The 17,317-nt window shown below is 36.4% G+C and overlaps 1 protein-coding gene across 1 annotated transcript in view; it reads left to right on the top strand.

The window, feature by feature from the left end:
* Nucleotides 1-17,317, top strand: part of ADAMTS3 (ADAM metallopeptidase with thrombospondin type 1 motif 3) — a 249,138-nt gene that overhangs the window by 112,261 nt on the left and 119,560 nt on the right. Inside the window, exon 4 of the mRNA XM_088020731.1 lies at nucleotides 500-656. Coding sequence (XP_087876857.1) covers nucleotides 500-656 — 157 coding nt within the window. The remainder of the gene's footprint in view (nucleotides 1-499; nucleotides 657-17,317) is intronic.

Here is a 17,317-nt window from a genome sequence, read left to right on the forward strand (position 1 = left end):
AAAGAGGCTTTTTAAAGGAACTCATTCTTCTCATACCATAGTGGTATGGAAGGAAAATGTAAATGAGTTAAAAAAAATACTAACCATGCGTGGGCAGCAGCTCCACAATGGATGATTGTGGGATATTGGAGATGTTTCTTGAGTTTATTTCCCCTATAAGATTTCTTTTAGAGATAAAATGCCAAGTAGAATATATAAATGCATCTTTTATATATAAAAACAAATATATAAAAAACATCTTTTGCAGTCTAATGAAATGATACATTGTGTAATTTTCTTATTCCTTTCTTGTTATACTTTAATGAATTATTTTATTCCTACCATTTACGAATTTCTATCTTATATGAATTACTTAACCACATTAAATTTATAGCCAAAAGTGGAAAGAAAAAGCATGAGTTTTCACAAATTATATTCTTGCCATTTAAAAAGGTACTTGTGAGCTAAAGATGACAGATATTTCTTTTTTTAAAATTAACACATTTTATGCTTTCTCTAGGCTGGAATGATAAAAAGTGATGATGAGGAGTATTTCATTGAACCTTTGGAAAGAGGTAAGCAGATGGAGGAAAAAAATGGAAGGATTCATGTTGTCTACAAGAGATCAGCAGTAGAACGGGCTCCCGTAAACATGTCCCACGACTGCCAATACAGAGGTAGGCATCTTTGACAAGGCTTAATAATTAACCATAATTTTAAGATATGATGAAAACAACTCTCCCAATCAGTTAAGAGAGTGTTATAGTCATGTGTTCTTGCATAATGTGGAGATAGTGAAAAAACTTTATAAATCATGAAATATGGCCCGCCTTTTTTTTAAACCCATAGCGGAATATAGTGTTATTGATATTATTTTATTCCAGTGCATTATTGTGTGCCCAATATGTTTGCAATTTATGACTTCTATTAAAGTTTCACATTAAAATTATCTTTTCTCTCACTTCTGTTAAAACTTGAAGATATTTTTGTTTTCTAGAAGTATCTAAATTATGAGTTATTAGTATTATTTACAAACTTCTAAAATGAGATATATTGACATGGCAAAGAGGTAGATATGTGATTGACACATTTGAAAATAAGAATGATATTTGACTTTAAGGGCTATTTTGCAAACCTTTTTACAATATAGGAGAGAGAATGAGTTGAATGATTCTGCCAAATTTTATTTCAAAATAGGCTGGATCACTAAAGTCAATTAAATTATGGCATGTGAAGCTTTTCTAGTTTTGTGTGTTTTAATGAAATCTGAAAGTAATTTGTTATTAAAGAGATGTTTTTATAAGTTGGGTATAGAAGTTCCCTTTACGGAAAAGAAAGGAAATTTGAGAATCTATGTTTTTATAACCAAATTTCAAAAAGTCTATATTTCCTTTTGTCAGGCCAACTATCTGAATTAGAGGTAATAGAAATTTCCCCCAGGGAAAATGTCAGGAATATAAATAATCTTCTTAATTTAACAATCTAGATTCTTGATTCATGATACCTTGCCTCCTGAGAGTTGTTACCAAGTTTGATTTTCAGATACGTTTCCCTTAATATGCCAAACTGATGGAATAGTACAATTTAAAATAAATTTAAAATGAACTCGGCCTGAAGAGTTTTTGAGAAATTTCTGATTTGAAGCAACAGCACTGAATTAATAGATACAGTACTATGAAATGTGTGCCTATCTTAGAGGGTCACTGTGGTGTGATCAGAAGAGAGTAGTACACTGTGCATTTAGACAGATGCGAATAATAGCTTTAAAACATCAAGTTGTTCTGTTACCTTAGATTAGTAGTTAACCTTTCTGAGCCTCAGTTTATCTGTGAATAAAGGGTTAAAATACTTTGCACAATTGTAAGAAGTCTTGGAAATAATATATGCAAATTGTTGACTGTAACCCTCAGCAATAGTAGATGGTTAACCAGTGCTAGCTGTTGTTATTGCTATTAATTATTAATGTTACTTATTTTGTACAAAGATTTACATGTTAGGATTTTAAAGTTGAACAGTTAGGCATTGCTTGTCTTCATGTTGTGAATACATTCCTATTAGCTCTCATTCATATTTTCATGTTTTAAGAATGTCATTCTAAATCAGAACACTGGTTATGTCAAGGGATAGATAATAGGATACAGTACTTTTTCTATAGTTTAGTTAATGATATCTAATAGCTTTTGTGAGGCAGTGGTTAAATATCTTTTAGAAAAGCGTAGCCCACATATTACAGAACTGTAGTTGAGGACTGGAACGTCCTTAATACGTAAGTCACTATGACTTTCCTCCCAGTTGCTCCTTCCGTCATACCAGTAGTCTCACCAAGCTGTACTCTGTTGCTCCATTTCAGTCCCTGAGGGTATCCATTTCTATAAATATCAGTCCTGGTACTTTTTAGTAGTCTAATATTTACAGAGAAGAAGAGATTTTTTCAATCGAAATAAGAAAATTGTGAGAAATACTATGTTTAATACCTATTGTATTTTTAGACACTAGATTAAGAAAAATAATTTAGTAGTCAGAGCATATAAATTTATGAGAATTAGATGAGATTAAGGCAATTTTGGACATTAATTTAGGAAATTATTTAAAATATCAAGTAGCATCAGCCTCAGCTTACTCTGATTTTATGAGTTGTTTTTAAGAATGCAGACACTGAAGACTTTATTTTTAATTTTTCAATTGTGAAAAGAAGATTAATTTATAGTTGAAGTAAGCCATAAAATACGTTTTGGAAAGGTTTTCAGCAGTTATCGGTCACAGGAGGAGGGGTTCCTTTCTTAATTTGTGATTACTTTAAAACTTGACCCAATATATAACATATGTTCCATGATAAACTTTAGTATGAGCATAACAACTTTTATTTTCTTACTTAAGAGGTTCTGATTGAACTGAGTTGCTAGTGATTATCAATTTACTTCCTTTTGAGAATCTTAAATTATAACCATATACTTCAGAAATGTAAATTGTCTTCTTAGGGTAAAAGATTCAGATTCAGAACTTTAAGTACTATACTTTAACTTTAAAATTCTTCTTTTAACTTCGTGGTCACATGACTGAGAGCCACGCTTTTTCATGGGCTACATACTTTCCAACCGAAATTAAGAATATATTTTTATACCTTATTCCATCATTCTCAGATGTAGAACTGAACAGATTCTAGGTTTAGAAGGAATATTGATTTATACATGAAAGCTATAGTATCATATAAAATAGTGCTTTGTCTGGATCAACTCAGGATATTATTTTAGGAGCCACATGCAGTCTTTCTTCAACAAGTTATTAGAAGAGGATTAAAATACATAAGATGTACTTAGAAATGCATTTGAGGGACACGCTCTTCATAAATTTCTCTGACAGCAAGTCATCAGGAGTCGTTATCATAAATAAAGAACTTCTCACCCAACAAGAGTTTCAGCGTTAGGGCCCCTATAAATAAACATCCTGCTGTATTTTGCTAGTTGTCTCCATAATTGCCTGGCCACATGTGTTGCTTTGTCAGCTTAGCAACTCAGAACTGACATTCATTTAGTTTCCATAGTTTGGAGCAAGTATGCTAAATTAAAACCAATTATGTTCTGAACTAAGTGATACAAGTGAGACGGAGAGAAGGAGCCAAATTGGATTGAGACTGAAGTAGAACTGATGGGGTTATTTGATGTGGTATATATTGGGGGTGGAGAGAGAGAGTGAACAAGGATGACTCAGAATCCTGATCTGAAAGACTAGAGGATTCTCTTTCCAGAATTCAGGTATTTAAAATGAGAAATAGAAATAGGCTTGATGGAGGATGACAAGTGGGTGTAATTTTGGATATTTGAGTTCAAAGATCCACTGGAAAAGTGAATGAATAAAAAAATGCACAGTATATTTTCATAATCATGTGTCAGAGTCAATGAATGAATGCCCTTATATACATGTTGGGGTAGGGATGGGTGAAGGTTAGCTTGGAGTCAGGGAACAGGTATTGGCTCGTGGATGCATGGAATGTCTCTGCTTGCCTTCTACCCTCTCTTTTCCAAGTTCATATCAATGAGAATCAGAAGGTGTTCCTTGCACAGAGTTGGAAGCCCGTGAAAGATATTTGCTACCTATCACTACAGGAGAAGAGGACATTGTGTCCTCAAAACACAAAAACAAAACTAAACGTAAAGCAGAAAATATGCTTCTACCACACTCAGGAGCCCTAAGCTATTCCACTTGATGAAAAGCAAACATCTATTTTGATTCCTTATCCTCTTAAAATATTTATCTGGGTTTCCAATAAAAGTCACTCACAGCTTTGAACTTGTTGAGATAATATATGCTGTGATTCAACAATAACACAAACCTGCAACCATTTCCATATATTACATAGATTCTCTTTCCTCACCTCTTCATAAGGAAGTTGTATTGTTTTTTGAAATGTGGAAAAGTGTGAAGAACTGTTTAAAAATATTGAACTTGTAAAATCACAGATGCAGTACTCTGCTTTAGAATTACTCTTTTAAGACCTAAAACAGTTTTACGTTTGGCAGTGTAAATAATCTCTTCCAATGTAGAATTGGCAGGTGTTTATAACACCTAGTACTGCCAGTTTCTAGCAAAGAAATACCATCCTTTCATCATAAACTGTTCATGCTTATGATAAAAAACTTGTCAAAAGAACCCTTATCTACTTCATCATGGGGGGAGAGTTGAATTTCACTTTTTTTTCTTTTTGATTTCTGCTTTGGGAGGATGGGAATCACATCCATTTCTGGACATTCAGTTTGGACAAAACAAGTTTATATTTTACTGGTTTTTGAAATTTTATTTGGTAACAACATGGTTAATCAACCAATAAAGAGTCATAAAGTTCACCTCCACTGTTAAATCAATCATCTGAGTCTAAACTTAGATGAAAAACAAAACATACCCCTGACCATCTCTGAAGAATGTCTACATTGTCGCCCATAAGAAGTTTGCTTTAGGCAATCTATTTTGGGGGGAAGGGGGAGCTGTGCTTGGATGACATCATTCAGCTTTTCATATTTTTTATTTAATCCCCTAGGCCCTTAAGCTTCTCCCATCAAATTACGAACTATTCACTCACCAGAAGCTTTGTGTTAAAGTAATTTTTGTAATTACTTCCTACCAGTGGGAAACAAGGAATAGTAAGCCTTTATCTCCTAGCTTCCTTTCAGGATTTTCATTTTCCTGCACGAACCCAAGCGCTTGTGTTGCTGGTGTGGTTGTCATGGTGCTGTGAAGGAGTGTCTTTGTCCCAGGTGGGAAACATGTACAAGTCAGAAATGATTTGGGAGTTGCTCCTGGTTGCCAGGGAATGAAACTATGAAACAAGCACTAGAATAATGGGAAGACTATTTCTTATTTTAGTGACTCTAGGAACTTCCTAGGCAGAGCCCTTCCTTGAATCTATAGAAAAGTCAGTAGGTGCTATAACCTATTGTATTTGGAAGTTCTCATGACCTATGCCCCAGTCAAAGAGAAACAGTAGTGGGCTTTGCAAGACACAAAAAAAGAAAAAAAATCAAATGAGAGAAATTAATTTTTGCATCTTTTCTTGTTAAAGTGAGGCATGAAGCAATGTTACTAAATTATTAAGATCTGTCAAATAGCAGCCATTCTTTTAGGTAGATGTTAAATGATAAATTTTACTCATTTTTACTCAGCTGCACAGTTTAGTTTATAATATAATCTAGGGTCAGCCATTTGTCAAAGCTACTACCAGTGATTCATATGGAAATACTACTTATATTTATGTAATTTCTTTTTAGGTTGGTTTTGCATATTTCATAATCCATGTATTTATAATAATTATTGGCAAAAAGAAGGCAATTAAAGATTGAGTTGTTACATGAAATAATCAGGAAGCAGAGTGATGGTTGAAGATCTTTCAGATGTGAAAGTTATAGGCTAATACTTTATTTCCTTGTATTCAAATGTCTTATGGGGCCTATTCTATCACTTCATGGATACCAGGAAAGGAGTTTATTTATATAGACTAGGATTAAAGTGTTACAAATGTAACTCCATTTTTTTTCTAATAAAGAATTGAATATGGAAAGATACAAACTGTATTGAGAATTGAGAGCTTCTGGATTACTATTTAGTTATTGATATGACATTAAAGGACAAAGAGAATTTGAAGTTTTTAGATATATCTAGGTGATTGAAACAAAATTGAAAACAATTAATATTAGGGTACAAAGCCAAAGCAGATAATATAGGCTGGACATTGATTCTTAAATTAAATGATTGCCTACTCAGCAGTAACTGTATCGGGGCACCTGGGTGGCTCAGTCTGTTAAGCGTCTGCCTTTGGCTCAGGTCATGATCTCAGGGTCCTAGGGATGAGCCCCACGGCAGGCTCCCTGCCCACTGGGGAGTCTGCTTCTCCTTCTGCCCCTCCTCCCACTCGTGCTCTCTCTTTCTGTCTCAAATAAATAAATGAAATTTTAAAGAAAGAAGAATTAACTATCAATTATTGACTCATGAAAGAACGATTACCAAGAAATCTTTGTTAGTGTTGAAAATGTATTTGTTATTTCTGAATATAAAGTATATCCTAGTATCAAAGTACACTTTAGTGTTTGATTTCATTCACATGAACTGCTTTTACTTAGGAGGGATAGACTCTATTTTTAATAAAATATTAAGTACATTTTGACCCTGCACATGCCAAGTATGCCTGCTTAAACACATTTTAAAACCTGTATGTAATTTCTTTCCATGTACAACTTATTTATAAACTTTCATGTTGGTAAGTGGGAAGCATATTGTAAGGAACTCAAATATTTCTGGAGGTTTAGTAACCTTTTATTTCATTATTTCTGTTTCTAACATGATTAATATTTTTAAAGAAGATAATTTGCTGTAAGGTATGTTTTATTTATATATGTCTTTCATTGTTTTCTTTTTCTTACTGGATCATCAGCTGTTAACTTTAAATGTACAATTATTTATGAGGATCAATGCTATTCACTTCACTTTGGTATTTTGTAAATAATTTTTTTTTTTTTTTTTTTGTGCACGGGTTCTTTACTTCCCTACGGAGGATTCAGGTGTGTCATTCTCAGTCCTCTCTCTCTTTATGGGATCTTTATATCCCTGTCCCTGCAGGGGCATCTTTCAGGTCAATGAAGTGGAAGTTAGTGATATATGTTGAAGAAAAATAGAACAATTGGGAAAAATAAGTGTAGCACAGAATATTATTTCTATTTGAAAATCATTGGTGGTTAGATTATGGGAACTGTGATTTTAAAATATGAGGGCTATAATCAGGCTAAAATAATTGTTCTTCTAATGCATGATTCTGCAAGGAGAGCTGAATCCTTGGTTTCGTTCTTTCTAGATAACCAGAAAATTCACTCTGATTTTCAGCTGTAGTCCATCTGGTCTAAATATCTATCTAAATTTAAAAATTCTTTTTTTTTTTTAAAGATTTTATTTATTTGACAGAGAGAGACAGCAAGAGAGGGAACACAAGCAGGGGGAGTGGGAGAGGGAAAAGCAGGCTTCCCGCAGAGCAGGGAGCCTGATGCACGGCTCAATCCCAGGACCCCGGGATCATGACCTGAACCGAAGGCAGACGCTAATTGACTGAGCCACCCAGGTACCCCTAAATTTAAAAAATCTTAATGGAAGTTCTTGAACTTGGGATTTTGTATAAGGTGGAAAGATTTATTTTAGGATTGATTGGAACCATTTCCCTAAGTGAGACTATAAAGTTTACTGGAGATAAGTAATTATATATAGCATATTCTTATATTACTTTCCAGTACCTTACTGAGTATCTTGAAAAAATATTTGATAAGTCTGATTGAGACATTAGTTCAAACTGGTTTTGTTTATCTTTTTTTAAGATTTATTTATTTATTAGAGAGACAGAGAGAAGGGTAGGGGCAGAGGGACAGGGAGAGAATCTCAAGCAGACTCCCCGTTGAGTGCGGAGCCTACCGCAGGGCTCAATCTCAAGACCCTGAGATCATGACCTGAGCTGAAATCAAGAGTTGGACGTTTAACCGACTGCGGCACCCAGGCTCCCCTGTTTGTTTATCTTTCACAACTATTATAAGCACTTATATGTCCCATTAACTTGTTCTTTGCTTTTAGGCTGAGATATTTGTTATTTTAGAGCTCTGATTAATAAGCCAAGTATCCTAAGCCTTTGTGTATATTCCTGTTCAAAGGACAGTCTTTAATTGTGGGTATTTTTTAGCCAATTCCTGTGGAAGACTTTGTTTCTCTTGAGTGTGCTTTACAGATTTGCTGTGTGTTCTTGAAGTGTGAAGAATAAGGTCTGTGTGGTATTAACACTCTGCATTCTAACTTCAGTTCTCGGTCTCAGCACTTTGGCAGGTTTTGTCATGTTTTCATGTTCTGTCTGGTCTTACTCCATATACTAAAGGGATAAAAGCAATGTGTAAGCCCCTTTTGGTGAGATGAGTGGGTGATAAAAGTAGATTCTCTTTACATCCTATGCCATGATCCTCATACTAATAAAATGCCACTGGACAGCCTTCTAGTCGTAAGAAATTAGGGTATTAGGACAGATTTTTAATTTCTTCATTCTCCATCTTGGATGACACATTTAGATAAAGTCAACATAGGAATTTGATGCAAGTAAACATTGCCCTATTTCATTCTGTGATCTTGGGCTTGGCTTTTGAGTCCAGTGGGAAGTCCTAGGGAAACCACTGCTTGGTAGGGTATATGTACCACCCTATTTATATTTAAAGGAGGTATAATTAAGTTCAGCAGGCTAGATTTTTTTTTTTTTTTGTCTTCTACAGCATCCTTCTCTCATCTGTGATGACCCAACATTTGAGAAGTCAGCAGAAGCATTTGTGTGGTTGTTATAGTATTGCTATCATCTGAGTTCCCATGGGCATCCCTCCATCACTCACCAGTACTCTTTCTCTTAAATTTATGGAAGAAATGTTCTAACACCCTTGTCATCTCAGATGTATACAAAATATTAATGAACATTTATGATATAGAATGAGATTATTTTTTATAGATTTGAGATCTGGAGCGTGGATGTTAAAATAATTATTGCAGTAATCATTCAGATTTTTATTCTCAATTAAACCCCAACTTTTATGGAGTTTTCATCTTTCCCAGTTATATGCCTCATTTTATGTTGCAACTCAGACCTCAACTCACAGCGTACATAAGAGCATCACTCCTCTCTGTTTTTTCTTTTTGTGACCTTATGACAACTTTGATAAAGCAACTCAAGTAATTAGCATTAAGTTCAAGTTTTGTATCCCGAATAGACCTTAAGTAAATGGGAAGCCATGAATTTATTCTAAATACTAGGGATTATGAAAATTGACCTTCCTTTCATTAATAGAGTAGTTTCCATTGCAGCACATGTTAATTCTATACAAATATTCATGGAGAAAACAAAGAAAAAGCAGGGGGAGAAGCCCAGCTATCCTACAAGGTGGAATGCATCACATTTTGATCTTGTACAGGAGTTTTCTATGTTAACTAGTATGTGGGTTTCTTTGGCTGGCTGAGTGGACCCCACCGGACTGATATTCCCGCGTCTGCCTGGCCGCTGCCGCCCCTCTTGGCTTTCCCTGCAGGTGTTTCTCAACTTGACTAGAGGCTGGTCTCCCTGGTGCAGCAGACCATCCTGAGTTTGGCGAGGACCCTTATGCATCAGCCCACGTGGTCCACTGCAGTCTGCTGTGGGACCACATTGAGCCTGGGTTTAGCAGCCCTTTTTACAGGCTCCCCGGGAAACTCATATTGCTCTTCTTGCAGCACATGAACCAAGGGGAGTTGTGACTTCCTTGGCTGCAACTAGATGGATGGGCTAGCAGCCCCTGAGGTGTTCTCTTTCCAGAGCCCCCAAGACAGAGCAGGAAAAAAGGCTTTGGTGCTTGGAGATCCCCATAGATCTGTATGTTTTAATACCATGTCCCTTCTCTTCTGAGACTTGGCCTTGAAGGGAACTGGGAAGAAATCAGAACTACTGTCTCCTCATGCCCGTTTGTCTCCCTTGTCCCAGAAGTAGTGCAAGATCAAAAGGGCCCGACTTGCCTTTTCCTTCCTCTGATTAAACGCCAGTCTCATGCCTAAGACTTACGATGGCCAGGACTTTCCTCTCATAGAAGGAAAACACAAATAAAAACCAAGCATGCATATAAAAAAACAGTGTTTTCTGGCCTCCAGGCCTGGTGTTGATTTGTTATGTGAGAACCAAGAGAATTACAATATCCTTTCTGCCCATATAGCCTTGCTTACCAATCTCTTTTCTTTGGAAAAATCTTACTTGAACTCCAGAAGCTGAATACTGAGTTTCCTTTTATTCCTTTTTTTTTTTTTTTTAGAGATTTTATTTATTTGAGAGAGAAAGAATGAGAGAGAGAGAGAGCATGAGGGGGGAGGGTCAGAGGGAGAAGCAGACTCCCTGCCAAGCAGGGAGCCCGATGCGGAACTCGATCCCGGGACTCCAGGATCATGACCTGAGCCGAAGGCAGTCGCTTAACTGACTGAGCCACCCAGGCACCTGAGTTTCCTTTTATTCTTGATGCAATGGTCCCCTTCTTCTCTCTTTACTCCCCCTCACTCAAGGCCTCCCAGCCACTGTTGGGGATGATCAGCGAGTCATCTACACACAAACACAGAGAAGAATAAACACTATATTGTCCAAATATCCTTCCCGTTGCACAAGTTATCATTTTTCTGTGATCCACATTGCTGTAGTTGCAGAAACCATATATATCAAAGGGTTGTTGAAAAGGCTCTTGTTAGAATCTTTTCCCCTCGTTTTATACATGTTAGTTTGGATGAAGAATGATAGAATGTCAAATGCAAAATAGTGAAAAACAGGGTTACAAATGGAATCAGTGTCAGAAAAAAAATTTTTTACCTTCATAACTCAAGCATACCTTACCACATGATCTAAATTGCATCACAGGGGTGCCTGGGTGGCTCAGTCGGTTAAAGCATCCAACTCTCGCTTTCAGCTCAGGTCCTGATCTCATGGTTGTGGGATTGAGCCCCATGTCAGGCTCTGTGCTTAGCTTGGAGTCTGCTTGTCCCTCTCCTCCTGCTCCTCCCTCCTCAAGCTCTCTCTCTCTGTAAAAGAAATAAATAATAATAAAAAAATCTAAAAAAAAATAAATTGCGTCACAAATATGGCTTTGACATCCTGAGTCACTAGGAGAACCCTAGAATTTTCAGTTTGTCCATATCTATACCTCTAAACTTGAAGTCTTAATACTACGTGGCTATTATTTTCTTTTTCTAACTAATATCTGCAAATATAGAATTTTATCCCAAATTCCACAGAATTTGTGATTAAAAGAAAAAAATCAGATCTCTTTGTGAATATAGAAACCTGATGTTTTATTCATGATAGGATTAAAACTAGTAGGTGATTTTTTTATGCAAAACAGAGCATAAAAGTATAATCATCATGAGTCCTTATACTTACTTTTGCAGATTTGTTAAACTTTTGGTCCAGAGATAGAAGAATGGTGTTAAAAGTGACAAAGGTACCATGTCCAGTCCTCCTTCATTTGAAATAGGGAGGTCATCTGTTTTAGTCTTCTTCAATTCTTGGCAATAACAAAGGAAAAATTAATAAGGCCAGTCATGAAGGCAGTTTCTTGCTTCAGGTACTCAGATCCAGTGACTAAGGCTTAAAGAACAACTTGAATGTGATATACAGCAGGAAAACTAACGGAAATGGAAAACCGGAAGTGCTCAGTGTTTAGTCCCTTGAGAATATCCCTTATATTTCTATGTATAGGGCCAGAATATAAGTGATTATTTCAGAAAGCATATTTTGATTAATATAAGAACATGTTGCATTAAAATGGGTTCACACACATTCTCTGTTCAAACCCCTTTCCACACATACTCTAACCCCACCTTAATGGCCATTCCTGTGAAAGGTGTTTCATAGCCAAAGGAAGACAGTCCAACTGTGTTAAATTTTTTTAGCATAAAGTCAGCCAAGGATATCCTGTAAAAACAGATTCAAACATTTGAATCTGATCTTTTGAGCCAGTTTTAAAATTAGATCTTCAAACCGGATCTTTAGAACGTTAAAGAAATCAGAAATCTCAGTGGTGACTTTTTCTTTTTTGATACAAGACTATTAACATGTATTTCTAACAATCTACTCTTTCCTATCTCACAGAGAACGAAAAAGAGGTCACATTTTTCAGCTAGTTCATAAGAAAGCTAAAACATTTATGAGAGATGGAGTAGGAGTCCATAGTTTATGTCTTCAAAAACTATGAAGACAGGGGTGCCTGGGTGGCTCAATTAGTTAAGCATCTACCTTTGGCTCAGGTCATGATCTCAGGGTCTGGGGATGGAGCCCTGTGTCAGGCGCCCTGCTCAGTAGGGAATCTGGTTCTCCCTCTGCCCTTCCCCCCTGCTTGTGTTCTCTCTCTGTCAAATAAATAAATAAAATCTTTTAAAAAAACCTATGAAGACATAATAAGAAATTAAATGATGAGTTTTAGAGGAACACCTAGTATATTATTGACACAAGATACATTATTTTGGTGTATTGGGTACTCAGTGTGTGCTTTCCCATCCAAGAGTAGAGTATACTTCAATAAAGATTGGTAAAGAAACATATAATTATACTAAACCATTATGTAATTAGCATTATAATGACTGATTTAGAAAACATGTTTTGTGACTTTAGCAATACCAGTGAAGGCTGGAGTGTGTGAAGGCACATGTATAAATCCTATTACCTCAGGGCTTTTTTTACATAATAAGAATTCAACCAGGTTGATTCAATGTCTACACTGTCATTGGGTGGTAAACATTTTCTTTTCCTTTTGTATAGTTTTAACCCAAAGTCTATCTGTTAAGAAGCTTTGTACCTATGTCAAGTTACTTAATCTATCAGTGCCTCATTCTCTTCATCTACAAGGCAGAGAAAATAATAGCACTTATTTCAAAGGATTGTTCTTTGGATTAATCTGATATTTAATGTAAGGCACTCAGTTTTAGTTCTGGGGACTCCTGAAGCACTCAGTAAAAGTTACCTCTTACCATTCCTTTATTAAGACTACATTTTCTCTTTGTGGTAGTTTTAAAATGTTACAAGAATCATCAGCTATTTTTCTTTGAGCATGTGATTTGTTATATTTTTATCAAAGCATCACTCTGTTTTTCTCCCTTTGCTATCATGCACATGATCTCTTCTGTGTTTCTGCTTTCAGCTTCTAGGAAATTGCTTTCCAATAGAATTTTCTGAGATGATGAAAATGTTCTACATCAATGCTGTTCAGTATGGTAGCCACTAGTCATATGTATCCATTAGTGGACTGAGGAACTGAATTTTTAATTTTAATTTTTTAATTTTAAATTTTTAAAAGATTTTGTTTATTTATTTGACAGAGAGAGAGAGAGAGCAAGTACACAAGCAGGGGGAGCGGCAGACAGGGGGAGGGGGAGCGGCAGACAGGGGGAGAGGGAGAAGCAGGCTCCCCGAGGAGCAGGAGCCCAATGTGGGGCTCGGTCCTGGGACCCCAGGATCATGACCTGAGCTGAAGGCAGACCCTTAACTGACTGAGCCACCCAGGCACCCCTAATTTTAATTTTAATTAATGTAATTTAAGGAGCTGCCTGTGACTGATTGCTTTTGTAATGGACAGCACAGGTCAAGGATTTGCACCATGGTATGTATCATCTTAATAGTTTTCAAAGTTCTTTCATAAGCCTCACTTCATTTGAGTCTCCTAAGAATTACATGACATAAAATAGGTGGGATTACTCCAGTTGTTCCTTTTTGCTCAACATTGCTTATTTAAGGTCTAGTACAAAGCCTAGCCCAGAGAAGGTCTTCAGCACGTATTGATTAAATAAATGAATACCTGAATTTGATAGTCAGAAATGTTAAGTATCTTTAAAACTGAACAAAAGGAGCTTTCAACTGAAATTTGTCAGGAAGGTCAAAAATGAAATGTCCAACTATGTAGGACAGCCAGTGTGACATCTAAGAAGGCCCACAGTGTTAAGGATTCATAGGGGAAAATGATAAGATGATCCAAAGGGATCATATGTCTATTTATCAAACCCAGACTATGTAAAGAAGTCCCCTGCTGATGGTTTGAGGGGACTTCATTACATTGTCTGAGCGTCAGAGGGCAGTGGTTGAACGGGACTCAGGAATGGGATGCACAGCACAGAAGAGATTGTGGGGTGCTCCAGATTTAGGATGTAGAATTTGTTTACTTAGTCACTATTTCTTCCTCTTATTCTAAAGACTTTCATTTTTCATCTTTATGGACTTTCATAAAGATACTCGGTCTCAAGTGGGAAATGCAGATGTATGTACAGATAGATGATCTAGGTCTCTTCTGTCTTCATAAATATTTGACTGGAATTTTGGCCCTTTTGCCCCTTTGTTGTTGTTTTTCATCACCATCATTGCCAAATTTCTGTAAAGAACATATCTCCTTTTACCCCCTCCTTCTTATCACTTTGTCTCTCATCCAGCTCCCACTGAGCTTGGCTGTCATCCTCAGCACTAACGTAAAGAGTTTCCCGCAGATACTGAAAGACCCATACAAATTTCAACAGTTTTCTTCTCAGAGCTCATTCTCTTGGACCTCTTCATGACATTTGATAAGATATTGTTTCTCTGAGTTTTCTGTTATCTTGGCTTGGCTTCTGTTACCACTTTTGCCTCCTTATCTCTTCCTATCTCTGATCAGTTATTTGGACTCTCTTTTCTTACCTTTTAGTAGGGCATTTCCCCTCATATTCAGTTTTATTCTACATAGTTTCAAAAGAGATGTTCTTTTATGGTCTCAAGTATCATCTCCATTGAATATTCCATAAGTTTTATTTGGTGTGGGTTTTGGAGCCTGACAGACGTGAATTCAAGTAGTGGTTCTACTGTTGATTAGGTCTGTGACCTTAGGAACTTTGGACCATTTCTTCAGATACACTTGCCTCATTTATAAAATGGAAATTCTTCTTACCTCAAGGTGCCGTTAATGATACGGTGCCGTACACAAGATGGGCAGTCAACCCATCATGTCTCTCACATCTTTCCCTTTTCCTTTCTTACCCCTGCCAAAAACAATAGTTGTGTCCTTTTCTCATATTTGTCTCAGGAAAGGCCGGTTAGTGCTAGATTGCAAAGACCCTTACTTTACAAGTTAAAAAAAATAAAGCAAAGAAAAAAAGTCCCTAATGTACTCACTGAAGTGATGTAGTATGTTATGTATTTTATTTATTTTTTTTTTCCTTTTTTTTTAATTTTTTATTGTTATGTTAATCACCATATATTACATCATTAGTTTTTGGTGCAGTGTTCCATGATTCATTGTTTGTTCATAACACCCAGTGCTCCATGCAGAACGTGCCCTCCTCAGTACCCATCACCAGGCTAACCCATCCCCCTACCCCCCTCCCCTCTAGTATGTTATGTATTTTAGAAGCTCTAGCTGTCATCCACGTGGGGTACAGAATAGAGGGGTGGGAGATTGCAGGCAGTTTGGAGTTTGCTGGAGTAATCTAGGTGAGAGGTGATGAGGACATCCAACGTGTCTACTTTTCTGTAAAAAAGGAGGAGGGGATAGGATTGAATGAATTTTGAGAAGCAGAGCAAACCATTTTTACAGGGCTACTTTCATGTGTTGCTGTTCGTGATCATTATAACCATTGCATGTTTAACTGTTGAAATTTCAAAGTAAGGTGCACAACAGAATGCCTTACACCATCCCTGACCCCTATCTAGTCTCTGAGTATAGGATTCAGGGAGGGGGCAGAGATAAGGGTTCTTTGTTATATGTATTACTTAGTTTTGTTCGCTTGTTTTGTTTTGTTTTGCTCTGCTTTTTATAAAATATACAGAAAGCATAAATTGTATCATTTGTTTTTGAAATCATGAAACAATTGTAAGTATCCCAGCACCTTGTGCTTCAAAAGTAATGCCAAGTGCCCGTCTTCCAGGAAAAGGAGAAAATTTGGCTCCTGATGAGATGTACGTTTTTTTTTTTAAGTGGGTAAATTTGATATATTTTTAAAGATTTATTTATTTGAGAGAGAAAGAGGCAGACAGCATGCATGCAGCAGTGGGAGAGGGAGAGAATCTCAAACTGACTCCCTGCTGAGTGCAGAGCCCAATGTGGAGCTCTATCTCACAACCCAGAGATCATAACTTGGGCTGAAATCAAGAGTCAGATGCTTAACCAACTGAGGCCACCCAGGTGCCCCAGCAGCTATTTTTATATATGTTTTGAATATAAGTACCCTGGTACTCTGTTTTAGAGGTTGCTGCTTTTGATTGAAGATGTAATGATCTTTGTAAACTGAAATACTTTATGTCACTGTTTAGTCTAAAAATTTTTTAGTCATTCCCCATTTGCTATTCGATAAAATACATATACTTTTTAGCATTGTCCTCCGTGACTGGAACTCCCCTATTTTAGCTCTCTTGCTACTCATTAGGGACTCCCACTGCCCCACCAGACACTCTGTGCTTTGGCTCTGCTGAACCCTAAATTCCCAAACACACATTTTCCCCCACCTCACCTTCTCATTTGTCTTTATATGTGCTGGGCTGCATAGCTCTTCCTTTTGAAAAGTTGGAATGTATCCTTCTATCAGACGTTACCTAGAAAACTCTAGATCATATTTTTGAGAAGAGAATAAATGCCTGCCTTGGGTTTTGTAGGATCTGAAATGTGGGGATAGTAATATTTGTTTCATATCTGAGGACTAAATGAGATAATTTGCTTCAACCCCTGGCACATATGGTTTGGCTATTTTAATTCATATCCAACTCATTTTGTCTAACCTCATCTAATATTCTCTATTGAGAATCAAAATCAGTATTTTATTTTCCTTCAATTTTCTTGCTTATAATAATTTAAGTCTACTTTTTCATAACTAACATTGTATATAATTAGAGAAGAGCTTACTATAAGACACTTTAGAAGGGGAAATTAGAAAATGTTTTGAGAAAATGCTCACTCTATTAAGAAAGTTGTTGTTGTACATAAATACTTTTCAAAAAGAGCTGGACAGAATTTTTCTTTTCCAATGAAATTGTACTCTGTAAAGCAGAGTTTCTTAGTCTGCAAGGGCACCAATTTTGTATGTATGTGCCTATCTGTCTATCTCCCCGAGAGCTTCCAAAGCTTTTACAGGGTTTTGAAAAGGGTCCATTATTTTAAAAATCTGGGGGGAATAACTGTCCTCAAGCTGTTTTAATATTCTTTGGGTAATTTAAGGTGCTTTCCCAAGCCATATGCATACATATATTGGCAACAAAAGGAGGGAGAAATGGATCTTGTTTATGTAACGATGTATGTTGCCTACCAACTAGTAGAATTTTAATAACAGAATATAC

Source organism: Eumetopias jubatus, unplaced genomic scaffold (assembly GCF_037043125.1).
Source record: "Eumetopias jubatus isolate StellerSeaLion01/CBP00866 unplaced genomic scaffold, mEumJub1_p1.0 scaffold_2, whole genome shotgun sequence".
NCBI lineage: Eukaryota > Metazoa > Chordata > Mammalia > Carnivora > Otariidae > Eumetopias > Eumetopias jubatus.